This window comes from Dipodomys ordii, unplaced genomic scaffold (genome assembly GCF_000151885.1).
Source record: "Dipodomys ordii isolate 6190 unplaced genomic scaffold, Dord_2.0 Scaffold5, whole genome shotgun sequence".
NCBI lineage: Eukaryota > Metazoa > Chordata > Mammalia > Rodentia > Heteromyidae > Dipodomys > Dipodomys ordii.
The window spans coordinates 13892006-13919023 of record NW_012267221.1 but is presented as its reverse complement, the minus strand read 5'-3'; the positions used below and the strand labels follow the sequence as shown (position 1 = coordinate 13919023).

Sequence of the window (27018 nt, the reverse complement as noted above, 5' to 3'; positions counted from 1 at the left end):
GCTTGTCCCTCACCAGGTCCAGATCAAAGATCAAAGCTGTAAAAATACTAATAATCTAAGCAAGAGATAGTAAGCACAGTAAGACTGCTATTTAATACTCGCCTTTGCCTACTCACACTCTAATTCCCAGAGGAACAAATTAGTTCCCAGGCATCCACAGGTTTATTTTAGAAAGGGTACAGAAGTGACTTCCTCCTGGGGTTCCACAATTCTGGCAAAAGAGCTTTCCACTTTCCCTCTTCCCCTCCTGCCTGAAGTCCGCCCCTCTGCACCCAGCGAGGGCAACTCCAGATCTGGCGACTGACTGTATCTCCTTAGTTTTCTGGTGGAAAGTCCCGAATCACACGTGTTTGAGCCTGTTACACTTTAGCTGACCCAAAGGTCAGAACTTCTCTAGCACAAGCCAAAGGAGAATTGCCCAGGAAAATCAGTTGCTTTCCTTTTCTATTCCCCATGGTGTCCAGGACCAAAGATCGCTCCTTTCCAGCCAAAGGTTGGCTCCTTTCCAGCCAAAGGTTGGCTCCTCCCCAGCGAAACTCACTTCCCGCCCAGAAGAAGATTACGTTTGGAAAGTCTTGAAGAAGAGAATCGAAACAGAAACCAGGCTGGCAAAAGCATAAAAACCCTGAGGACGCAGGAAGCGAGAGCTCTTCACAGAGGGTACAGACGCAAAGCTCGGGCTGAGCCCAAGAAAAGGCGCAGGTCCCTCAAACCTGCCTGGCTGCGTCTCAGCGTGAAGGAGCTCTCCTGCGCCCACCTGGCGGCCCTGCAGGCATCCGACTGTTAGGCTCAGTGCTGGAGATTCTGAAACTCCCAGGCCAAAGAACTGGCACACCTGTTGACGCCGTGGTTGAGAGAACCCTCTGCCTTTTCCCTGACAAGGAAAGATGTCAAATGGGCACTCCTCCGACAAGAGTTTTCGCTATCTCATCTCGTGCTTCAGGGCCAGAGTGAAAATGTACATCCAGGTGGAGCCTGTGCTGGACTACCTGACCTTTCTGAGCGGAGAAGTCAAAGAGCAAATTCTGAGGACAGCTGCCACCCATGGAAACACCCCTGCGGCCGAACTGCTTCTCAACACGTTGGAGAAGGAGGCCTGGCCCCTGGGCTGGACTCAGGAGTTTGTGGAAGCCCTCAGGAGAGCAGGCAACCGCCTAGCTGCCCGCTATATGAACCCTGAGCTCACCGACTTACCCTCCCCATCCTTGGAGACTGCTCATGATGAATGTCTGCAGTTGCTGAACCTTCTTCAGCCCACCTTGGTGGACCGGCTCCTGGTTAGAGATGTCTTGGATCAGTGTGTGGAACAGGAGCTGTTGACAACTGAAGACAGAAATCGGGTGTGTATGTATATGTGTGTGTGTGTGTGTGTGTGTGTGTGTGTGTGTGTGTGTGTGTGTGTGTGTGTGTGGAGAGACAGAGGGGGGGAGAGGGAGAGAAAGAGCATGCTTGTGCAAGCTGGGCCTTCTGGGAGATTTTGTGAAGTGGAAGTTGCTGGCCTAATTTGTCCTCTTCCTGAGGGACTCAAGCTTTCTTGGTGAAAACTTGTTCCCTTCCATCATTCAAAAGACAGTATCTAGTTACTTCAAGACATAATTTTGAGTTTAATTTTAAAAGATAACTTTCGAATCCTTCTACAAAATAAATAGCATTAGTAATGTGTACTAGTAATGTTTATAAACACTTTCTATGTATAATTAGTATCATTTTTTGAAATGAGTTATTGCAATGGATGTTCAAAACTACTTGGAAGGTGCTAATGATATTAACTGTACAGATGAGGAAAGTGAGCTAAGTGGAACACTTCCTCAAGGGCTGCCAGGAAGAGCTAGGACCCATTGGGTACTTAAGATGTAGTGTTCGTTAACTTATTTAATTATAGTCCCATAGCACAAGGTCATCAAACTATGGCACACAAGGTAAACTGAGTCTATTAGATTACTGAATTGTAAATTCTCAGTGCTCACGGTTTTATTGGAACACAGTTATATTTATTTGTTTGCATATGTTTGGATGTTACTTCACAATTGAACAGCAACAATATCGCCTAGAAAGTCTAAGTATTTACTGCCTACATTTTTCAAGGAAATTTTCACCCAATTTCTACTCTGCATTTTACAGATCCCATTTAGTCTTAGTTTAAATGGGGAAATTTCCCTTGCCTGTCAGTCTGTCTCTCTTTTATCTCTCCTCTCACTCTTCCCTCTCTCTCTTGAAACCATCCCTTCCCCACACACATAATTACATTTTTTCTTTACCCAAAGTTTCCATATTTTCTGGAATCAGTTTAAAATTAATTCATTGAAAAAAATGTGATATTCATTTCAGTTTTCTCATTAGTAAAGGAAAGGGGGATTTTTTTAGTAGGTTGCATTTTGACAGGGTAAATTTTACAGATAATCTACTGCTTATTAGTTTTTTGATGCAGGAAAATGGACAATGAACTATACAAATACTGATTTACTTGAATCTGACTTAGAATTGTAAGTCAATAGTCTTATTTTAAAAGGCCTGTAGGCTAATAATACTGTAAGTCAAAGGCCTTGTCAATTCATTGTTACGACTTTGACATTTTAGTTTTTTATTTATCAGTTGTATTTTTATTACAAAAGTTAGGCTCTGGGGCTGGGAAGGTGGCTCAGTGGTAAAGTGCTTGCCTTTCATGCATGAGGCCCTGGGTTCGATTCCTCAGCACCACATAAGCAGAAAAAAAAAAAAAAGAATTACAGCTGTGAGCTTCTAGATCCCAGCTATATATTTCCTTGGACAGAAGAGAACCTTACTGCATTGTTGGTGGGAGTGTAAACTTGTTCAACCACTTTGGAAAGCAGTATGGAGGTTCCTCAAAAGACTACACATAGAGCTCCCCTATGACCCAGCAATACCACTTTTGGGCATTTACCCAAACGTTCACAAACAAGACTACACTAAAGCTACCAGCACAACTATGTTTATTGCAGCCTTATTTACTATTGCTGAGATATGGAACCAACCCAGATGCCCCTCAGTAGATGAATGGATCAAGAAAATGTGGTATAAATACACAATGGAATTCTATGCCTCCATCAGAAAGAATGACATTGCCCCATTTGTTAGGAAATGGAAAGGCTTGGAAAAAATTATATTAAGTGAAGTAAGCCAGGCCCAAAGAAACATAGGTCCCATGGTTTCCCTTATTTGCAATAACTAGTATATGTCTGCATTAAGCAGAAAAGGTCAGTTATGTATTCAAATGTTTTTTCTTTCATGCGATTGTTTCTAACACATTTATAAGATGATTTCTTTGTTGCTTTGTATGTCCCTCCCCCATGGTATAACCCCTGCTTTCACTGTATTTGATGTTGTTATAATTTGTGGAGGGGAAGGGAAAAAACAAATCGTTTAAATAGGGATACAGGTGGACCCATTGCAACAATGAGATGTATAAGTCATTATGTCAAAAATGAACTTTACCACTTTGGTAAGGGGAGGAGGAGGGTTGGGTGGGGGGAGGGAGGAGGATGGGATGGGAAGGGGAAACAAAGGAGGAGGCTACAATCCTTGATAAGAAATGTACTCATTATCTTGCCCATGTAATTGTAATCCCTCTGTACAGTATTTTCACAATATTTTTTTTTAAAAGAAAGAAATTTGAACACCTTAGCTAAAGAGAAAAAAAAAAGTTAGGCTGTGATTGGCTATGGCCTGTGATGTGACTTGGTCTCTCGTGACAAAAGCAAATTTTCCTTTGTAAACCTAGCAGCCTCTGGGCTTATCCAAAGACCCCAAAATGCATCTAATTTTGCTGGCCAGTTTTTATAACAAGTAAATTACTTTACATTGTTGTCTGTAGTGTTTATGTCATTTTGTGTATTGAAAACCAACTACAACGCATTATAGTAGCCCAGCTGGATATGACAAATGTGTACATCACTGTGGCAGAATTCTAATTTGGAACAAAGTATGCAGCCTTCAAGCCAGCTGGAGATGGAAGATGGCATTTCCAGCCACAGTAGCTGTGAGGAAGTCCAGAAGCAACAGAGTCCAGTAACACCACAAAGCTGTTTATGTTTGGTGGTATGATGTCCCGATTGCCAGTGAAACAGCACTTCTCCTTATTTACTCTAAATACTTCTGCCTATCAGCATCACTTTTGTCTTGCCTGGATTGAATTTCCGCCAGCTATATTTTATCCAAGTTCTTGATTCTGCCAAGCTTAGAGGCAGCTAGCAGTAATGCAAGGGATTTGACACAAAGAACATAGAGAGTAAAGGGACTTTCATGTACCCACAGCAGTAAAGGCCAGAGCAACCCAAAGTTCCTCTCAGATTCCTATTTCAAAGGATGCTCTGAAGAACTGAACACCTATGTATTGGAGGCTCTCTAATGAACAAGCATGTAACTGTGAGAGTCTGTAATGATTTTATGCATTTTTTTGCATTATCAGTTCCAAAAATAAGCATGGAGAACAATGGAAAAGACATACCAGATTTGGGAGAATCTCTTGATAATGTAATTATTGGTAATGCTTATCTAACAAAAATAAAAATCATAGGAAAACTGTATAAAATATCTTTTTATATTGGGGAATTAAGTTCCCTCATTCTGTGACAACTCATGAAAAAAAATAATTTTTTCTATGCAGTATTTTAGTAACCATCAAATGAAAATATTATTGATGAAAAGTTTACAAATAATAAATAACTCTTTTGAAGAGATATGAAGATTATACCGGCTTTTATTATCACTCATTTGTACAGTTCCTGGTAATGTTACAATTTCAAACACTTAAGTTGAAATTGAGATCTATTTTTTTCAGATTCATGGATTAAACTGATTTAAAGGGGGAGGCGGTATTTTTCTATTATTATCTTTAGTTATACAAAGGAGTTGCATTCAACAAAGCAGTTTATAATTTCAATGCATCTTGTTCAATGTCATCTCTTTCAACATTCTCGCCCTTAGAACCTAGACTCAACTGGGTATAAGGTTGGTAGTCAATAAGTACTGATTTTTTGATTGGATGTTTGAATTTATTCGCAAATGATGCCTAGAATAAGAGTTAAGAACACATGATATGTTGAACTGCTTTCCCAGACATTAAGCAATGAGTTAATCTTTGCTTAACTAAGTAATAAGGACTTCTAAAAATGATCTCTTATTTTTATTCTTTTTCCTGTGTCCCAGTAGAGATTTTTTACATGGTCAGTTATTTTGGTTTAGGATTCCCACCCCCATCTGCTAGCTCCTGCCCCCAATTATAGCAGGACTTCTTAAAACAATCTGAGATTCATTTTGTGTCCTATGAGTACCCAAAGTAAATATCTAATTTATTGATTTATTCATCCATTCAGCTTGAATTTTTTGAGTGGCATCTTTGTGCCAGACATCATGTTAGTGGTGAGAAGATAAGAGAAAAACACAGACTCGGCCTGTGTTTCCTTAGAGCCTATGCTGTATTGTTAATCAGAGTTCATTCTTACTCTCTACTATATGTGAGGTACTATTTTAAATGCTGAAGACTTAGCAACATACATGAGTCATTTTGTAAACTAATGTACCAGAATGAGCACTCATCATAAGGAAGTGTTTCTATGCTGCCCCACTTCTGTTAGGATGCCTAGTGACAGTTTTGCACATCCATAGACATGGACAGTATAAACTCCAAGACAGAAGTGATCATATGTACCTCTCTCTATATCTTGATTTCAACCTCCCCTGCTAAAGGCATGTTTCAGCCCTAGTAGAAAGCATTGACACATCTAGTTTTGGTGACCTTGCAAACCATTTATTTACCCAGAGAACCATGGATGCACGACCAGTCCAGCCAGTTATCCAAACATGAAGTTGAGTGTCCAACTAAGTCTCCACCCACTAATTTTGCGAGGCAAATTAGAGAGGGTAAGAGTCTTGTCAGAAAAAAGGTATGAATAAAATATTAGCTATGTGAATTTGAAAATAAATATTCATTAGAGTAAGACATGAACCAAATGCTTTTCGCATGTGAATTTTGCTTCCTGATTTATAGCTGGTGAGAGTTGAATTGTACAGGATTAAAAATCTCATTATTTTAAAAAGGTATCTAATAAGGTTATTCAAAATGAAAGAAAATTTATACATTGTATAATTGTGTTAGTGAGTTAGAACTTTATGAAAATATCCTTGGCTTTTATGCTTGAAGAAAATAGTATTAATGGATCTCCAAAATTGTGTTATGACAAGTTTGCTTATATTTTATATTCCATATATTAGTTAATAATATGAAGGAAGTCATTCTACCTCCTGTTATAGTCTCATGTCCAAATATTCACCTCAGCAATTTCAGTAATCATGCTTATGTATTAGGAACCAATACCTCTATACTATCTACTCATGCTGATGTATTAGGAACTACTACCTCTACACTATCATAGTAAAATGGAGTAAGCAAAGCACACACAGATGATAATTCTAAAAGGAAATTATACAAATTTTAGAATCCTAACATTTCACAGAGTCACAGAATGAAAATAGTTGTAGAAAATAATAGTATCACAACCCTCAAATGCCTTGGCTCAATAAAGGCAAAGTAGAAAAGACGTTTACACATAAATACTCAAAGGAAATTGAATCTATAGATTATGCCTAGAATTTTAAAGATGTATTCAATATAGTGCCCATTCACCTTTTAAGAGAAATTCTTTCTTATTCTATCAGATATATTTCAAGATGATTAAACAATATAATAATAAGAATGGATATAAGTAAGTTATATCTATAGCATTTACTTCTCAAATCAGGAAATGTAAAACATTATAAATACCGAGAAAACTAAAAATTCCATGTGGGAACAACGAAGCTAGAAAAAAATAGGAAAGGAGCTAGAAAGTAGTTACAAAATGCTACACTGGAGATGTACCATGCTTGTTTAAAGTTTAAGTCCAAATAGTCACATTAGCCAATTTTGTGAGCAAATGACCATAAAATTGGAGACAATTATTAGCTAATGAGAGCACCATCCAGCTTTTAAACCCAAATGCATGAGAGCAAATTCCACTCAACCACTTGGCAGATTTGTAACCTTTGAGAGGAAGATCAACATTTCTGTGCCTTGCATTGCTAATCTGGAAAAAAAAAGTGTAAAGAGGTCTTAACTAGTAACTAACAGTATTAAAATACCACTTAAGTAGAGATTTTACTGTGCTAAATAATGTCTGTAAGTGAAATGTCTGTAAAAGTAAATGCTTTTCTAGACAGTCCTAATAATAGTTTGTACAAAGTCTGTGCCAGATATTATTCCAAAAATATTAATAAATCCCTGGGCTAGAAAGTTTTAGAATACAATTACAGTACAGAAAATACTTAAATCTTACAGTGAAAAACCGAGCATTTTGAATCATTGACATATAGGAAAGACTTAGAAAAATACCTAAAAAATATTTTTATCCAGGATGCTGATTAGAGTCTCATGAGATGCTGGAAAAATATGGATTACCAAATATAGTTTGTCTAAACTATATCAGAATTTCTGAGTAGTTTCTTGATATTGGCATTTCTCACATGTTCACAGGTAGTTTTAACATGCAATAGGGTGGAGAATCTATTATCAGGTTCTTCTTCACACCCCATGTAGAAGTAGGGGAGATGCAGTGAGTCTGGATGCTACAGGATGCTACTGATTTCCTAATTTCTTTGTTGTTGTTGTTATTGGTGGTGGTGGTGGTGGTGGTGGTTGTGGACAGGGCCTAGGCACTCTCCCTGAGCTCTTTTTGCTCAAGGCTAGTGATCTATCACTTTGAGCCACAGCAGCACCTCTGGTTTTCTTTCTTTTTTTCTTTCTTTCTTTCTTTCTTTGATGTATAGAGGGGTTATAGTTACATAAGTGAGGTAATGGTTACATTTCTCGTCTAACTTGTTACCCCTTCCCTCATTTTTTCTCCCTCTTTCCCTCCCCCACAATCCCCCCGTGCAAGTGTACAAATATTCTGTTGTGAGTATCACTGTTGCATAGGTTCCCACTCTGTCCTTTGTCTGACCATTTTTGTTGTTTCCTTTCCTTCCCTTGTTCAGATTAACATATGTACCATACCCTGGGTTCCAAAATCAAATACAGTGACAACAAGGGATATATCATAGGGGGAAAACACAAAAAGAAAAAAGAAATCACATAGTAGTACATTGAGAACAACAACAAAGAAAAACCTCTTGTGTCCATGTCTTGGAGTTCATTTCACTTAGCATCATCTTATATGGTCATATGTACATAGCTATTGGGCTATTCTGCTACGATTATCCTAGATATATGTGATGATGAACCTCTACAAGGTTCTGGATTGATGCTTGTCTTAAAACTGTGTTCTGGTGTGGAATTGGGAATACTTTCAATCCCTAAAAAGAGAGATAGAGTAGAAAGAACTTACCTTTGATTGTGAACTTCCTAAGACTGCACAACTACAGGGCTCTGGGTTGGTCACTTCTTTTTTAGAGGGTTAATTGGAGATAAGAATCTCACACACTTTCCTGCCTGGGCTGGATTCAAACTGTGATCCTCAGATCTCAGCCTCCTGAATAGCTAAGATTGATTACAGGTATAAACCATTGGTTTATACACCCACTTCCTAATTTATTTCTGATCTAACCTAGCTGTGTTAGTACTCTCTGCAAATGTATTTTACTCGATTAGAGGAAAATACATTATAAAAATGATTTAAACATATGACACATTTTTAAATGATTTATTAGATTAATAGAAAATGTAAAGTGAATGAAGGGTAAAGATGTTAATGAATGGATATAGAGATCTCACATTAAGACACAGAAGCCAATTTCTTCAACATTTAGTAAAGATTGGGAAAGTTTTATTCTAACAATAATATAATGCAGATATTCCAAGAGAACATATACCTGTGGTAGCAATGATTACTTCCATAATATTTATAACAAAGAAAAATGGATATGAAATGTTTAATTTCTTACAGTATAAACTTTATGGGCTGAAAAGAAATCGTAAGCTATGGATATACTGGAAAGAATTGGCTAAGAGAGGAAGGGAGGGAGAGGAAGAGATACTCATTCAGAGTAGTCCAGATAAAAAATATTTATTTCCTATGTTAGTGTTGAATATTTCAGTGGCTTAAAAAATGAAGTATATTTAGCAGAGGCCATGACTCAGATCTTTTTTACTTGATAGACTTCAGAATTTGGAAAACAAGCATTGCTATTTTCTTTAGCGTTTGAACAAATGCCTGTGTATTGATGCTTAATTGCTCAGTTTTTCTAAAGCATGTTTCCAGCTTAAATCAATTCAGAAGATGTATCAATGACTTTTTATTTTCTTCCTTAAAACAGATTTCTGCTGCAGAAAATAATGGAAATGAATCTGGTGTAAGAGAGTTACTAAGGAGGATTGTACAGAAAGAAAACTGGTTTTCTGCTTTTCTGAACATCCTTCACCAAACTGGAAACAATGAGCTTGTCCGAGAGTTAACAGGTGTTGTTTGCTCAGAAAAAGATGCAGGTATTTCTAATTTTACTATTGGATATTTTACACATTCTGCCTAGTACCTGAGAGTTTTCTTAAGCCTGTATATAAAACACCAGTATTTTGGGGATGCAAATTTTAAAACAGGAAGAGATCTGATAAATCATTTATTGTATTCCTTTTACACTTAAGGAAAGTAAGACTTGGGTAAAGATAAACTTATCAGAAACCTCAACATTCAGGAACCTGGGACACTCCTAGCCCTTTAGTACTGAGTCATTAATCTTATTTTGGAAATAAGATCTTTGGCAAGATAGTTTAGTATTAAAATACAAAATAATGTAAGAGAAAATCCTTTTTCTCCTGAGTAGCTAGGATTACAGGCGTGAGCCACCAGTGCCCGGCTGATATCACTTTTTTGATATCAGGTTTGTTTGATTTATATATTCAATGATTTAATATTGAAATTATGCTAAGCACAAAGTAAGTCGGCTATTATAATTATAAATCCCCAGCACTCTTAATGTCTGAGTGGAAGCATCATCCAGTTGGTCCCTTGTCTAAAGCCACAACTGTTTTCAGTAAGAAATTCTCCATGCAAAGTTAGATGCATTTTCCCCTTCTCTTTAAGATGAGAAAATCTGAAATGACACTTGAAGAAATTTTCTGTCTACTGTTAGATCTCTCTTGAAGATCCCACTTTCAAGTAGAACAGAAAGTCCTTTTATTTTTTTTAAGTCCATCAAGTCCTCAATAAAACCCCGAATATGCCTTGATTGAAGGCTAAAAAGCAGAGAGAGAGGAATGGACAAAAAGAGAAATACAGAACATTTCATTGAATTAACAAACAACTCCTGAGGATGTTAGAAACATGAATTTAGTGCAACCTTAAAGCAGATGTGCATCTTGTGCAGAACATGCATCAAGGGAACCAAATGGAAAGAGCACAGCTGCAAGAAAGTCACCTGACTTACATCTTAATTTATTCAGCCTTCAATGCCTGTTTGAATCTCTGAGACCGTGAACCAGAAGATAATGGTGAGGCCGGAAGTCATCCCACTTTTCTGATTTCTAGCATAATACTCATATATTCACCTTTTTAGAAAAAAATTGAAACCAGGTGCCAGTGGCTCATACTTGTAATCCTAGCTACTCAGAAGAATAAGATCTGAGGATGACAGTTTGAAGCCAGTCCAAGCAGAAAGTATCTGAGACTCTGATCTCCAATTAACCAGATACAAAATGAAAGTGGACGTGTGGCTCCAGTGGTAGAGTGTCAGTATTAATAGCACTCAGGCCCTGAGTTCAGGGCCCAGTACTTGCATGAAATATTTTTTGATGGTTATTTTTTGATAAGTTATTTTTTGATAACCATCAAAAAATCTCTCACTGTTCATGTTAAAAGTATTGTGTATGGTCTCATAACTTGTTCTAAATCTTTCACACTGTCAAAAATTTTAACATATATATTAAATAAATCTTTAAGAGCATTTCTGTTTTCAAAACAACAATATTTATTTGTATTATCTAGAAGCTTGTATTACTTTTCAGAGTTACCTATTCTTTTTTTTAAAAAAATCTAAAGTATTTAAGTTATATTTGGAAACTCCATTCTGTTTTTACTATAACAGTAACAGTTGTGTATGCTGTATAAAACATGCCTTGTAGAGTTACTTACATTGCAGCCTTTTTATTCACAGAGAGTGGGCAGTTGTCACATGATGAAGGTCCTGAAATAAATGAGCCCCTTCCTTCAGCTTCAGATAAGCCAAATGGAGAAGGGCAGCGCAGCCTGGAGAATAGTGCATTGGAGTCATCCTTGGCAGTCTCTTCTGAGGTTTCAGGTACTATAAACACATTGCTACGTTAAAGACAGCTAATTATCACTTCCCAAAAAACACACTGGTGGACTTATACACTAAGATCTATCAAACACAGGAAAACTGGGCACTGGAGTATGTGAGCATTTTTATTAAAACAATATTTTAGAAGAAGAAAAGGTAATGTTTCTTAGCTTAACTTTCTCCAACAAATACAATGTTGCTGTGTTCTAAAGATGCACATACTTGCTTCTAATTTTACTTTCTAAGCAATCTGTGGTCATTGTAGTGTGATAACTAACACAAGCATGTGCTATAGTTCATGGTGTCCAAAATACCTCCCCAAAATATGTCCATATTCCCAGCATAGAATTGACACTTAAAAATTGATCCTCAGGCTTTCCTGGAGGTGGATGTGTAACATTACTTCTCCTCTGTTCATTAGATATCCTTCTATAGCATAGTTTTTAATAATTGAATAATGAAATATCCAGTATAATTAAATAACCAAATTGTTGAACTGTTACTATGTTTCCAAATTGGCACATGGTGAATAATACTTTAGTCCTTTGTATTTAAATCACAGTTGACCTAATAAAAACATGTCATGTGATAGGTGTGGCTAATCAAGAAATTCCTCCCCTAACATGTTCAAATCCCATAAAACTATATTCATGCATGTACACATCCATACATACCTGGTATAGAAGTAGACTAGGTCAAATGGTTTAATATAATTTTGTCATATATAATTTTTGGTCATATATAATTCTGTTTCGCTGTGGGAACACTCCACATGGTCTTTCTCAGTCTAAGGGAGTGCCTGTTTCCCTGAAGTCTTTTCTAGAGTCTTTACTAGTTTACTTGCTGTTAAAATTATACTTTCAGCCAGGCACCAGTGGCTCACACCTGCAATCCTAGCTTCTCAGGAAGCTGAGATCTTAGGATCACGGTTCAAGGTCAGCCCGGGCAGGAAAATCCAAGAGACTATTATCTCCAATAAACCACCAGGAAATTGGAAGTGGCTCTCTGGCTCAAGTCGTTGAGTGCTAGCCTTGAGCGAAAGAGCTCAGGGACAGCACCCAGGCTCTGAATTCAAGCCCCACAACTGACAAAAAAAAAAGAGTCTTTGTTATTTAAATTTGAATGCTCTGATTTCTACTAAAATATATTTAGCAAGTGGATACTCTTTTTGCCTTTGACTACCTATTTTCTGGTAGGACATTTGTATTCTTCTTGCAGTTTTCAATGACCTGTGGAAATATATAAATGAACAATCAACATTTTCTAACAACAAAAAAAACAATTTTTTGTTGGTTGTGGGGCTCGAACTCTGGGCCTGGGTGCTGGCCCTCAGCTCTTCAGCTCAACACAAGCACTCTACCACTTGAGCCATAGCGCCACTAGTGGTTTTCTGGTGGTTTATTGCAGATAAGTGTCTCACAGATTTTCCTGCCCAGGTTGGCTTTGAACTGCGACCCTCAGATCTTAGCTTCCTGAGTAGTTAGAATTACAGGCGTGAGCTGCCAGCACCAGGCACCTTTTGAGTTTTTGAGAATTATAATTAACACATTTTATTTTTGGTGGGATTGGAACTCAGGGCCTGGTGTTTGGTCATCTTGTTTGCTGGAGCTTATCCAGCTGTATCTGACAAAATTAAGCTATATATAGCTCTTTCATTGAATCTTTTGATTTCCTATTTCTGACTGCTCTCCACTTAAATTAAGGAGGTATATTTTTCGCAGATAATTTTGTAAATGTTTTTCAACTTCTTATTTTAGAAATTTATAAAATATACTGAAATCTTTAAATTACATTATTTATAATTCAATTCTTTCTTTCATTTGCTATAGCATTCACATGCAGGAATTTAACTCTTCTATTTTCCATATCAGTCTACATGTTATTTTAGACATTTTCTAAAATATTGAGTATGTAGTTAATGATTAAGGGAAAGAATGAGAAAAGACACTGACATAAATTTGCATATTTATTGATGGATTCCTAAAATATTGTTTCTATTACTTAGCCATACAAATCATTTCCCTATATAACTTGAAGAAAGTTTTCAAAATTCAAAAGTAATAATGATAGTAACATTTTAGAGTATTCATTATACTTCCAATGAAGTATATTTTGAATATTAATAATAAAAATGAATATATTATCACTGCATTTTATTATATATTATTAAATAAATGTATTTACTTAGTATTTAGACAAGAGAATATAGATTCATGTAAATTTTTAAAGTATTTTGTAAAAAAGATTAAGTGTTTTAAATTGTGTTTGTTAAGGAGAGTACAAAACAATTGGAATATGTCAAAATAGAGAATACTTAAACATTATACATATATATCAAAATGGTTGGATATGTTTAGAACATATGTTATAGGGTTTAGAAAAATGTCATAGGGTTTCAAGACATAAATGATTTTTTTTTTGTCAGACGTAGGACTTGAACACTGGGCCTGGGCGCTATCCCTCAGCTCTTCAGCTCAAGGCTAGTGCTCTACCACTTGAGCCAGAGCATTACTTCTGGTTTTCTGAGTGGTTTGGTGGAGATAATAGTCTCCTGAATTTTCCTGCCCAAGCTGAGTTTGAACCATAATCCTCAGGTCTCAGCCTCCTAAGTAGCTAGTATTACAGGCCTGAGCCAACCAGCACCTGGCTTGACATAAATGATTTTAATCTGTCTTTAGTACACATTATCTTTTACAATAAAAATAATTATCACTTTTTTTTTTGCTGGTACTGAGATTGGAGCTCAAGCCTGGTGTTTATCAGCTAATTTGCTGGTGCTTTAAGCACTTGATCTACTTCTCCAACCTGTTTACTTTTTGTCTGCTACTTTGTAAATAGAGACTTTTCTGCCCAGGCTGGCTTTGAACTATGATCCTCCAGCACTGTCCTGTGTAGTTAGGATTACTGAGATGTACAAATTAATGGGATCCACTGTGAAATTTCTATACGTGGGCACACTGTGCATTGACACTGTCCGTCCGACTTGCTTCCGCCCTTGGCCTGTCTCTTCCTTCCCACCTCCCCCTGGCACACCTTGCCTGCCCCCTAGAAATCATTCTTTTACTTTCACTCAGGTCAATTTGCTATTTGTTTTCCAGTGCTCACAAAGGAGGCAGAGTAAGCAGCACTGTCTCTCTGGCTCTTCACAGTATTTTTAAATGCAGTAATTCTGGGGCTTTCACACCAGATGAACTACCTTGGGGAGGCATCTTGTTGAATTACAGATTCTGAGTCAACAAATGTAGAGAGCATCCGGTGATTCCATTCTCTCAGATGCTACTGCAGATAATGGTCACAGGTCACACTTCATTTGTGGAGATTAGCTAAGTGTTCTAACATCTGCACTTTCCTTCAGACATCTCTAGTCTATAGCACTGCCCAAATCTTCTCTCACAATGTGGGTCTTTCTTGTTTAACAGTTTCTTAATGGGATACTTGAAAATTCTATGGATTGCTGGTGGTTTTCTAAGTCCAAAACTAGAAAGAATTGACGACCAAACTGAGTCCGGGAGAGGATCCTGAATCACAAATGACAGCTTTCAGACGAAAGTCACCTTGCAATTTACCTAATCTGAGTAGGTAGTAGACAAAGTTGCCTGGCACCAATGTCTTTCCTGTAGTCATAGGTACTCAGAACGCTGAGTTCTGAGGATCATAGATCAAAGCCAGGCCAGGCAGGAAGGTCCAGGATATTCTCCAGGTGACCACCAAAAAGCCAGAAGTAGAGCTGTGACTTAAGTGATACAGTTGCAGTCTTAAGGACTAAAGCTCTAGGACAGCACTTCGGTCCTGAGTTCAGACCCCAGTACTGGTGTGTGCGTGTGCATGCTCACGCACACACACACGTAGAGAAAGAGGCAAATGTTTTAAATTTGTTCTTCTTTTTACACTTACAGGCTTTAAAAAAGAAATATATATATACATATATATATACACATATACACATGGACATTATTTTAGTTGACAGAAAAGTTTGCCTCCCCTCCCTTGAAATCATTCCCTATTTCCTCCCTTTCTCTAAACACCCTGTCTCACTTCCTTTCACTTCTTTTCCTTAAGAAAGAGTTAGCACACTCCTGTCATTGGCCAGGCACCTTATTCAGTGCCAGGATACAGTAGGAAATTTTCCATCATGGTGTGTGGACCACATAGCAGTCATCTTAGAGCTGCACTCCTAACAAGAGTTAGGAAAGAGAAGTATAGAGTGTTAAAAAAATATGTGTTCATGTGATGGTGTGCAATGCTATACAGTAATCTAGACAGGAATCTGAGGACCCAACTCACTGGGATCTTCTAGATTGTAGGAACGCGATGACAAGCAGGCTTCTCAAGATCCAGGTTTTGCTTTTTTGATAATGCTGGTGATTTTAAATACGAGGATCTGTTCATTTTCTGGACCTTACCCTAGAATTACTGATATAAATAACTTGTACTCTTTGCCTAGAAGAAGGTAGCTTAGACTAACTTGGAACTCACTATGTAGTCCGAGTTCATTTCAAAAACTCATGATCTCACTGCCTTGAATGCTGTGATTATAGAATATGCTACTGTACCTAGCTAATAAATTTTTTGATTGAAATTTTTGTTGTAAATTCAATATGAAATAATTTTGTCTATAAAGTGTTCTTAGAATAAAAGGTGTTCTTAGAATCTAACTGTGAAAAATAAATGTAAAAGGAAGAAAGTAGTTTCTAACATGTATTTGAATAATTTTGTATGCATTTTAAGATAATGATAACATATATTCTTTATTTCAAATTCAAATATAGTGGGTTAATATTTTAGACTATAACCAAAGTAGTACTGAAAGAAACTTGTTAAAGCAAACATTAAAGATGATTTTAATGTGTAAAAAGATAAGTAAATGAGGCAAAGCATTTGTAATTCTAAATTAAGGATTTCTAAACTAATTTGCATATCTTCCATGCATCCATGTATTGTTATTTGCAGTTACAATGCAAAGATTCTTTTTTTAGAACTCTCTACTCCCTAACACACATAACCATTACTGTTGGCAATAGTGACTATTCCTTAAACCAATTAATCACCTCTCTCCTGCATCCTAAGTGTCATATCTCAGAATTTTGTAATGGATAGCTCTGGTGAGTGTGTGCATACTATCACACACCTGGGCTGTGATTTCTTCCTCTTCCGTTCTCAGTATGACAATCAACCATTTCCCACTAAGAAGGTGTTTAGTAGTTAAAATATAACAAAAAATAATTTTACTCTCTCCAAAATCAAAGCAATAATTTATAAATGACATGTAAATATTTATTAGATTATTAATTTCAATTTAATTCTGGATATATTGGTTCTGCTACTGGGTACCATTAGTCATCTTATAACGAGAATATGTTACACACTTCTGGTATTTCTGTAGACCACTTCCATATACAAACACTAGTACACAAAATACACATTTGTTCCCTTCTATAATAAGGTTTCAATTATAGGAAATAAATAGGTAAGTGAATTTCTTGAATTCTATAGGTTTCTAGCAAAATTGCAAAATCATTTTTAATCATCTGCTATTGATACTTTGTCAAACAAGTGAGAGGTTAGTTTACACGGAGCTTTTTCATACATTGTTTTGTGAATTAAAGCTCTGTAATAAAAGTAAAAGCCAAGTGAATGAGATTTCAAATCAAGTAAAATTATTTAGTCAGAGAAAAATTTCTGAAACTTAACCACTACTTTGTTAGATCTCTGTATTGTAAACCTAGAATTGCAATACCCAAATACAACCGGCAGAGGGCGCTTTTACATTTCTAAAGAGCGAAGAATTTCTCAGTTCTGATGTGGATGATAATGTAACGGTGGCGCGTGTCATGTGTGAATACACAGTGCGCATGACTGTGAACGCATGTGTATATTTTGATTTATATATTCGTTCACGTGAAGATTTTAAAATTCCACCCCAGCTAATGAGCTTACCAACCTGCTTGTTTTCAGACTTTAATACCTTCTTTTTCATATTCCCCATATGTTCAACTCCTTAGGTTTATCCGGTGACATTATGCTTTGGAATATATTGTGGATATATTTTGCATAGATCATGTTCTGTAGGAGGGGTTTAAAAATTGACCTTTATAAAACAGCCTCCTTCTCCCTGACTCAATCTGTTACAGCACTTTTTCATTGTTGTTGTTGTTGTTTTGCCTTTTTATAGACCAAAGTCCAATCTTAGATTTAGTCTATTCTAATTTCTTTTAAAATGCCACAAAATTTATCCTGGGACTTTAGGACCAAAATAATATTCTAAATCACTAACCTGTAATGGCCTAGAGATTTTTAGGATCTCTAGAAAGAAAAAAAAATCACAGAATTTGAGACCTAAAGGGAAAAGATAATTGCTTTAGTAATTGTCTCAGAATAACCCTTACTGTTTCAGGATTTATTTGAATTAAGAATATTTCCTATATGTTTAATTTTTTTCTGAATTTAGTTATTAATTACTGAAGACTAGCAGTATTTCTGATTTAGTTCAAGCAGGTGGGGGTGGAGAGAGGAAAGGGAGAGGAAAAGACAGCATTGCTGCTGACACTGCTGGTATTGGAGCTTATTAAAGAATTTCATAAGCTCATATTTTATCAGAAACTACCATGGGTTATCTATGCCTCACAAATGCATAAGAGTACAAAAAGGAAATAAGGATAAAGGTATTGTATCAAAGAAATAGCACTGGCATATAGTAATGCAGGCCTGACTTATTTATATGACATTTGTTTGTGGCCACAAACTTTAAGGAATTTTAGCAGAATTTTAACAAATGTGGTGATTTTCTTTTTAATTTGAGCAGTAGATCTTGCCTTATCTTATTAGGGGTACAGACAAGGATTAGAAACCAAGTATTTGCTGGGTGCCAGTGACTCATGACTGTAATCTTATCAACTCAGGAGGCTGTGATCTGAGGACTGAAGTTCAAAGCCAAGCCAGGCAGCACAGTCCATAAGACTCTTGTCTCCAAGAAACTACAAAAAAATTAAAAAGCCAGATGTACAGCTATGGCTAAAGTAGTAGAGCATTAGCCTTGAACTTGTGTCAGTAATGAGGCTCTGAGTTTGAGCCCTAGGACTGACACAAAAGTAATATACAAATAAATAAATGAGTGAATGAATGAATAAAACAAACCAAGCATTTATAAGGACAGAAGTGACTTGGTCAGGTCATAGAATCGAATGACCAAAGTATTGAGCCATTGTATTTGTACTCAAAATGGTTGCAATTTAGGTGAATAAAACAAATCGCATGCCTCCAGAGAGAAAGATTATTTATTTCATAGGAAAGATGCACAAGATCTATATGTCAAAGGGGAGAGAAGATTTGGAAAAGACAGAAGACTGATCCATGAATTTGATCATTTGGGGGAGAACAGCAGACATTTCACTTGATCCTTGAAGTCCTTTGCTGGATGGAAACAGAGGTGGGCAGGCAGCAATTCAGGTTGGTAGAGCATCATTAACTTAAGTAAAAACAAATATGCTCAAACATGCTCAAGGAAACAGTTTCATAAAAGGGGATTGAACATTTGTGAAGAGGGGACAGGTGGTGGTACTGGGGCTCCTCAGAGTCTAGGCACCATCTCTTAGCTTTTTTGCTTGAGGGTCTATCATACAAGCCACTTCAGGCTTTTTGGTGGTTAACTGGAGATAAAAATCTCTGGTGAGTCTAGCCTCAAACCACAAGCCTCAGATCTCAGCCTGCTGAGTAGCTAGGATATATAGATGTGAGCCATTGGCTCCTAGTTGACTGTAATTTTATTTAAATTATATATATATATATTTCTTTGTTCTTTGTCGGTCATGGGACTTGAACTCTGGGCCTGAAATTGACTGTAATTTTAACAATTGCTTTTCCCAAATCAAGAGAAAATTTTAAAAATTAATGACTCGGTGTTTGGATAATTATGAAATACCAGTCCAATGAATGTGTTTCATTTCAGATGATCACTGTGGGGCCATCTTCAATGAGGAGAATGTACCTAGTGGTCATTTCGTGAAGTGACATCACCCTGATATCCCCTCTTACTTGGCTTTTTTGCTCACAGCTAACACTCTATCACTTCAGCCATGCCTCTAGTCCAACATTTTGCTGGTTAATTGGAAATGGAGTCTTGTAGGTTTTGCTACCTATGCTGGCTTTGAACCTCGGTCCTCTAGATCTCACCTTCTGGGTAGCTAGGATTATAGGCATGAGCTACCAGAACACTACCATTTCATTGTAATATTTTGAAATTGGTTGTGATGAGAATATTTATGCCATGAAAATTAGCAAAACTCTTTTAAACCATGGTGAACTCTTTAAAACCCAGTGTGAAGAGTGACAGTTTAACATTACTTACTCCCCTTTAAACATATGTCCCCTTGTACTTCCCCTGGTCAAGTTTAGGATTCCAATTCACCTTTGTCTACCTTGCAATCCTGAAACCTCATTATTGAGGAGCCTTGCTTCCAAGGTGGTCATCTTGATGCTTGTTGCTATTGGGTAGTAAGCAAAGTGGTCATTCCAATGGGTGTGGTTATTCTAAATCTGAATAACCATCGTTCTATGTGCAGACCTAGGTGCAAAGACCAACAGGCATAGATGGTACAATTTAAGCTAACATTGCTACACACACAATTCAGATTCAATGCTAGTTGAAACATTTCAGCAGTGAAAGAGAGGGGGGGGGAAAACAAAACCAAATTCTATAAACAGGAGCAGAGGAGCTCCGCAGATAGCCATGTGGGCCTGTGCTCTCGGAGAGATTTTTCTCTTTGGGGAACTCATTTCCTAGAAGCTTGGATCCAGGAGAGAATATGCAAGGTGGGTGGCGGTGGCTCCTCTCCATTCTGTGAGAACACATGTTCCCTGGCACAGAGGACAAAATATGACAGACCAAAATGTGAGCGTGTGTGTGAGTGTGTAGATCCATATACATAGAGCTGAAAATAAAAGTGATCTATTTCCTCTCACAAAAGATGGTTTCCAAAGGAAAGGAGATATGTATGATTATTAATATGAAATTAAAGCCCTTTTGGTGAACCCATGCAGGCTTTGTATGTATGTGTATGCCTGCACCTGCGTGCATGTGTGTGTGTCGAGTTTTCGGGGGTAGTTTTTAATGAGAGACTTGTGAAGCTGAAGGGAAGCTAGATGTGACACACTCCAATGCATCGCCGAGTGCAGAACCAGAATAAACATAAAATTACCATGTAAAATGGAATTAGACATCTTGAAGACCTTGTGAGCACTAGCTCTCAGGAGAACAGAGCAGTTGGTGTTCTTTCTCCATATACACAGAGGCCCTTTCTTCTGGTATTGTTTCCTAAAGAAATGCAAAACTACCTTTCAGGAAAGAGAACCTGTAAGGAGGCAGGGATAAAGAGGCTACATTGTGAGACAGGTAGCGAGGCTGAAAATAGGAAAGACAGTGCCTGGAAGGAATGGAAGTGAGAGCCAACTTGAGTTTTACCTAAAGAAGCTTAAGCTCTGAATAAAAACTGTATTATTCTCTGCTGCTGGTTATAATAAGATTTTCCAGCAGAGGGCAGACTTTACGTTCAAATAGATGTAAAAGCACTTCAAAGATGCTTTTCCAAAATCCTTTGAATTTTCTTAACTTCAATATTTTTCATTTCTAAGTGATTTTGAATATATATTTTAAAGTATTTAAGGCCTGTGATAGTGAAATATGAAATTTCTTAGATTCCAATTAGTATTTCTTCCCTGTTAGCCAAATAGTCAAGATGTCTTTCCAAAATGAGGCAGTTCCTCCATGACTTTGGCTGACCTCAGATATCTAACCAAAGCTGTTCTTTTTCTCTATTACAGAAAATCCTGTCTTTGAACACAAGCATAATTTTCTTTCTTACAAGAGAAATTGATATGAATGACTACTTTTACAGAAATTACTGTCGTTTTGCACTTTCTCTCATAGTTTTGATAATTTCCCTAGAGAAAATGCCGTGTGTGTAAAAGTCAATTAACCTTAGTAGGCAATATTCAATACACCTTTAACCAGCAGTTTCTCAAGATTCTCCTCCTTGATTTAACAAAGTCATTCTTAAAATAATAAATAAGGAAGTACTAATTGCTTGCTGATTTCAGATCTGGAGACCTAAGTTGCTGTTTTCTAAATACATGTTCTTATGGAAAAAGCTTATCACCAATTGACTTTATATATGTTTTACCTTAAAATCAGATATGTCACATGGGTTTATTTATTAGAACCAATGTCAGACTTCATTTTGATAAGCACAAATTAAAAAAAGAAAGTAATATTAAAAAATAGCAAGTATGAGAATTTTGTATTGTGGTGTTTGTGCTGCTCCTGGGGCTTGAATTCCAGGTCTGGCCACTGTTCCTGCTTTTTAGTTCAAAGCTAGTGTTCTACCACTTGAAGCCCACTTCTACTTCCATTTTTTGGTACTTAATTGGAGATAAGAGTCTCACAGACTTTTCTTCCTCAGGCTGGCTTTGAACCGTGATCCTCAGGTCTCAGCTTGACTAGCTAGGATTATGGGCATATACCACTAGCACCCAGCAATAGAGGAATTTTTGGTACATACTCAATAGGTTGGTTGGTTCATCTTTGGTAACGTGAGTTCAGTTTATAGATCTTGGTGTCATTTTTTTTTTGGAGAGATGTATACATGTGTGTGTGAGAGATAATTTTTTTTTTTTTTTGTCGGTCGTGGGGCTTGAACTCTGGGCCTGGGCGCTGTCCCTCAGCTCTTCAGCTCAAGGCGAGCACGCTACCACTTGAGCTACAGCGCCACTTCTAGTTTTTCTGGTGGTTTATTGGAGATAGGAGTCTCACGGTCTCTCCTGCCCAGGCTGGCTTTAAACCACGATCCTCAGATCTCAGCCTCCTGAGTATCTAGGATTACAGGCGTGAGCCACCAGCGCCCAGCTGAGATAATTTTTTTTAAGTAAACGCAGCAGGAAAACTTCTAGGGATGGCATTTTCAATGGGATATACAGTATATTTTATTTTATTACTAAAGTTATTTCCTTTTGTACTTTCTAAGAAAGAAAAGAACAATAAAAATGCAGAACAATTTGCTGCCTAGGAAACTAGATTATTTTAGGGTAGAGAAGCTACAGATTTATGTACTCTTAAAATGACAAAGAAATGGGCCTCTGTCTACTCGCTTTGATTTTTTTAATAATAGGATCAGCAGAATTATTGCCATTAGTTTTCTTCCATGATGACAATAGCATTCCTTTCTAATTTTCGTGCAAAACTGAGTATGGACTCTTGAATGGAAAGTTACTGGGCTTCTATAAGGGAATAAGAAAATGTTAGCAAACTACAATCACCTCTTAAACTTTTCTTCCCCCACTCCACCCCCTTGGAAAGATAAGCTCTGTTTTAATTTTAGAGGAGAACTTGACATGACTATGAAATGTCTGTTGCTGCTTTTTTTTTAAAGCAATTTTTATTTCACTGAACACGATGGATACAGGATGCTTTGCTTGTTTACAAAGCTTCCCACAGATCAGCAGCCAAGTTGATGTTGTAGCAAAAGTACTAACTTTCTGGACTTTTACAAAGGTAGGGCTGTCCCCCCAGAGAGGTGTGGTATAGATACACTGCAGGATCTCTGTGAGTCTTGGATTCTCACCTACAAAATTAAGCTGACAATGCATATCTTTCATGTGTTGAGAGCTGGAGACCTAATTTTCATGACAGTTTTCATGCAAGCTCTGAACTCGGTGTCCTCCAGATAAATTGCAGATTTGATTGTGAGATTAAAATAAATGATCTAGACAATGAACTTAATCGGTAATACTCACCTACTAGTAGCAACACTATATCAATATTTCTTTTACATATTGTATAAGTAACTCCCACAAAATGTATTCCCTCTAGAATAAAGCTTAAGGAAAGCCTGGCTTCACATACACAACAAATAGATGGAAATTATGGGAATTGACCATCATCACAAGTGATCATTTCTATTTCATTTACTGAGAGTAATTTTATATTTTCTACATTATATTTTTATGTATGTTTCAGTGATTTTGTTATTCTCTTCAGTTCTTCATTCTACTTGTAAAAGAACAAATCAACTTACGTTTTTTTTTTTTTTTTGGCTTCACAATTCTCAGCCTGTATTTCTAGAACCAGAATTATCCCTGAAATGACATTTTTCCCATCTCATTTTACACCTTGCCTTTTCCTTACAAATCATATTCTCTTTTCATCAGTACATCTGCCCAAAATGCTCTTCGGCTTGACAGCTCGATCCAACACTCGCCTCTGAGTTTCTAACAAGACATACCTTTGGGAATTGCAAAGTGCTATGTTTAAAATCTCTCAGTGAGATGCGCAGGTTTCCCTGTGTGATCATAAGGGATTCCTCAAATCGAGTTTCAGAGCTAATCTACGACAACTGATAAGCACAGTATTTCACATTAGTTTATTTATGTTGTGCTAATATACTTAAACAGTATGTGCGTCCATTGAGAATTTTTCTACAACTTTCTTACCAGCTAACTTCCAACTTTCAAGAAATTCCCCTATCTCTCTCAAGCTACATGGACTTATTCAAATTGGAGGGGAAATGTCTAAGATGTCACAGGATACTCAATAGAATACTAGGCTGCAATAAAAAGGAAGACATTATTGATAGCAATAACACTGGATGAATCTCAAATACTTTGTGCTAAGTTAAAGTGGACAGACATGAAGATTGCATGTCACACGGAACCATTTTTATGACACCCTGGGGAGAATAACATTACAGGATCAGGAACCACATCTGTGGTTGCTGCAGGATACTAGGGGAGCATTGTCCACAAGGGGGCTTGAGAGGACTTTGGGTTGTGATGGAATCATCTTCATTGTAACAGCACCACAGAACAGTATACAAGGATTAATCTCATTAAAACACACTTGAAAGGAATGATTTTTTTTTTGCAATATAAAGCTACTTACTTCCTATGACTTGAAAAACAATTAACTGGTTATAAGTACCTATAATTTGTATCTCTTTCTCCAGAAGTTTTGTTGGTATCATCTTATGCATCTGCTTTCTATTTCTATTTCCAGCCCTGAATACACACATGGCACTCAAGAGTATTTTGAAGTAAAACAAAAGGAGCTACCTGAGTAGAATTGATTATTGCATTGAAAAGCTTTAGGAAATAATGTTAATATCTCCCAAATACAAAGATTATGAAATATGGTTTATTCTAAGAATATTAGCAACTGGTTTGGATGCACTAGTAACATACCAACTACATAATGTACATTCATTTTTAATTATGTTTTTGTTATCTTTAAGTAGGTATACAAGGGAGTTACCATGTACAAAGGGGTTACCATGCAGCAAATCAGTTTATGAATACAATGGATCTTGATCAGTGTCACCCCTTTCATCATTCTCCCCAATTTATTTTTCTAGTCACTTGCAATTGAGCTACTGTGCCAAGAGCTTACTGTACCTAATATCAGTTAATAGCCTGTGAAATAAGTGATGTCAGACGCACTTTAAATAAGAGCAATCTAAAACAGAGCAATGTCAATTGCGAATTTCACAAGTCTGATTCCAGAGCCAACCTGAAGAATCACAGTGCTCTGACTTTTAATGGGGTAACCCTATTGCTGCTCCTTAAAGCTGAGACTGAATACATCCGCAGAAACAAACATTGTGGGAAAAAATCCCTTCCTTGAAAGAAAGGTATACAGAAAGCTTTGTTGCTGATGACAGAAAAACAGAAAATCAGGATTAAGCAAAAATATATGCAATTTCCATTCATACTAACTATTGGAAGCTTAGAAAAGAAAAACAGTATTTCCTACTCCCATACGCTTCTAGTAAGGCGTAATGCTAGGCTTCAGTGATATTCTTCTTGAGAAAATTCAGTTTGAAGTTTTAAATATATACTTATCACTGAAATATCATTTTCATAACTACCCAGTGGGTTCAGGTACTTTTTTAATAATTTTCATACTTCATTAGTTCTCTATCATTTTACATGAAAATAGCTCGATGATTTCTGCTTAAAAACCATTTTCAACCTTCAGTAGTCTTTGTCGGGGCCATTATCTTCATGAAGAATACTGATTAGAATCACACATGCTTGAGATGGTGCATTTGTTCTCATGTTGCATGTACAGTATGTGAAATAGGTAATACATATTTGAATCACTACCCAGTAGCTATCTATCCTTAGAGGAGTTTTTGTTTTTAGTGTAGCCTGCCAGAAACTCTTACCTTTTATTCATAATTGTCTGGGTGTACCTTCCTCACTTTGCATTGAACTGTATGTTCTGTGTGCTGTAGAGGTGTGCAGTTAAAATACGTTTATACTCGGAAATATTTTAAAAATATTTTAAAATGTTTTCCTTTGCAGAATCAGACACAAGTTTGGCAGAAGGAAGTGTCAGCTGCTTAGATGAAAGTCTTGGACATAACAGCAACATGGGCAGTGATTCAGGCACCATGGGAAGTGATTCAGGTACTGCCTAACTGTTGTGTAAACCTTAAAAAGTGTGAAATAAGACGCCATATAGTGGAATGCATGGGGGCTGCTCACACACTCCCTAATGTACTACTTATGTAATTAAGGCAATTCTTTTCTGCAGGAGTCATCCTGGAACCGTGCCATTTACTTCCTCTAAAAGTACAACTTACAAAAGCCTGAAAACCAAATCCTAATTTTCACTCAGGCTCTGTCTTTTTGATCTGTATATGCCACATTTCACAGAGTCACATCATCTATTTTATTATGAGGTCTGTTCTCATTCATTGGGACTGCGCTTCAGTTCTCCATGCAGCTTGGTACAATTATCTTCCTCCAGGTGCAACTTTTTATTAAATTATATTTAAGTGAAAATATAACACTCTCATTAAGAGGAAGGTGATTAGATAATTACAGATAACCAACAACACCCAGGAAACAGAAAGGTTAGAAATTACACATACAGTTAAAAGAGTCTCATTTTGTATACACAGCTCTTCAATAGGAGTATAAGATGAGATACTTTGGTCAAGAGTTGAAGACTTGACTAGCTATTTCCCATAGTGTTCTTCATATTGGATGTAAATCACAGTAGCAGTAGAAGGCTGTGCTAGTTCCCACCCCCTATTCCTTCATCAGTTAAATATGTTTTCCTATTAGATTTCCTAATCTGTCATTTCAGTGGACTCAAACTATTCTTTTATATTCTTTGATAGTATATTCTGTGATTACTACTACTGAGTTAGGAGGTTAACATCTTTTGGCTATGGGCCATAAGTTATTAGATATCTATTACATAATTTTATCTATATATTTGAAATAGTTCATAAGTAAAAGTAACAAATGACCAAAATATTCTTTGCAATGTGAACAGCTAAGAAACAATAGAAAACCGACACGTTCCAAAACATTATTTTATTCTTTATTTATAGTTGAGTTGTTTCCACTTACAAAGTATTGTATAATTTAGATTATCTTCCTGCCTTGTCAGAATTATAGAAATATAGATTTCAGTAAGTCTTACAGGAAAGACAGTTTGTATCAAGGCTGTCATTTCCCTAAGAGCTTCCTATATTGTACCTCTGCTTCTACTTATGTATTCTTAAGAACAAGTTCATTTGGAGAAAATAAAGTAACCAGGAGTCAGTCATAACTTTAATTGTAATTTAAAAGAGTTAATTCATTTTCTGTTCAGTTCAGCTAGAGCTTATTAAGTTCTTGATGTAAGCTTATTTCTGTAGATTGTATTTGTTTTTCTGTCCTTGTCATAACACTGTT

The 27018-nt window shown here is 36.7% G+C and overlaps 1 protein-coding gene across 1 annotated transcript in view; it reads left to right on the top strand.

Moving 5' to 3' along the window:
• The first annotated feature begins 652 nt into the window (after positions 1-652).
• The window catches only part of Ifih1 (interferon induced with helicase C domain 1), a 54589-nt gene continuing 28223 nt past the window's right edge, over positions 653-27018 (top strand). The window contains exons 1-4 of the mRNA XM_013029646.1: positions 653-1340; positions 9307-9475; positions 11140-11283; positions 25633-25737. Coding sequence (XP_012885100.1) covers positions 888-1340; positions 9307-9475; positions 11140-11283; positions 25633-25737 — 871 coding nt within the window. The 5' untranslated portion in view covers positions 653-887. The remainder of the gene's footprint in view (positions 1341-9306; positions 9476-11139; positions 11284-25632; positions 25738-27018) is intronic.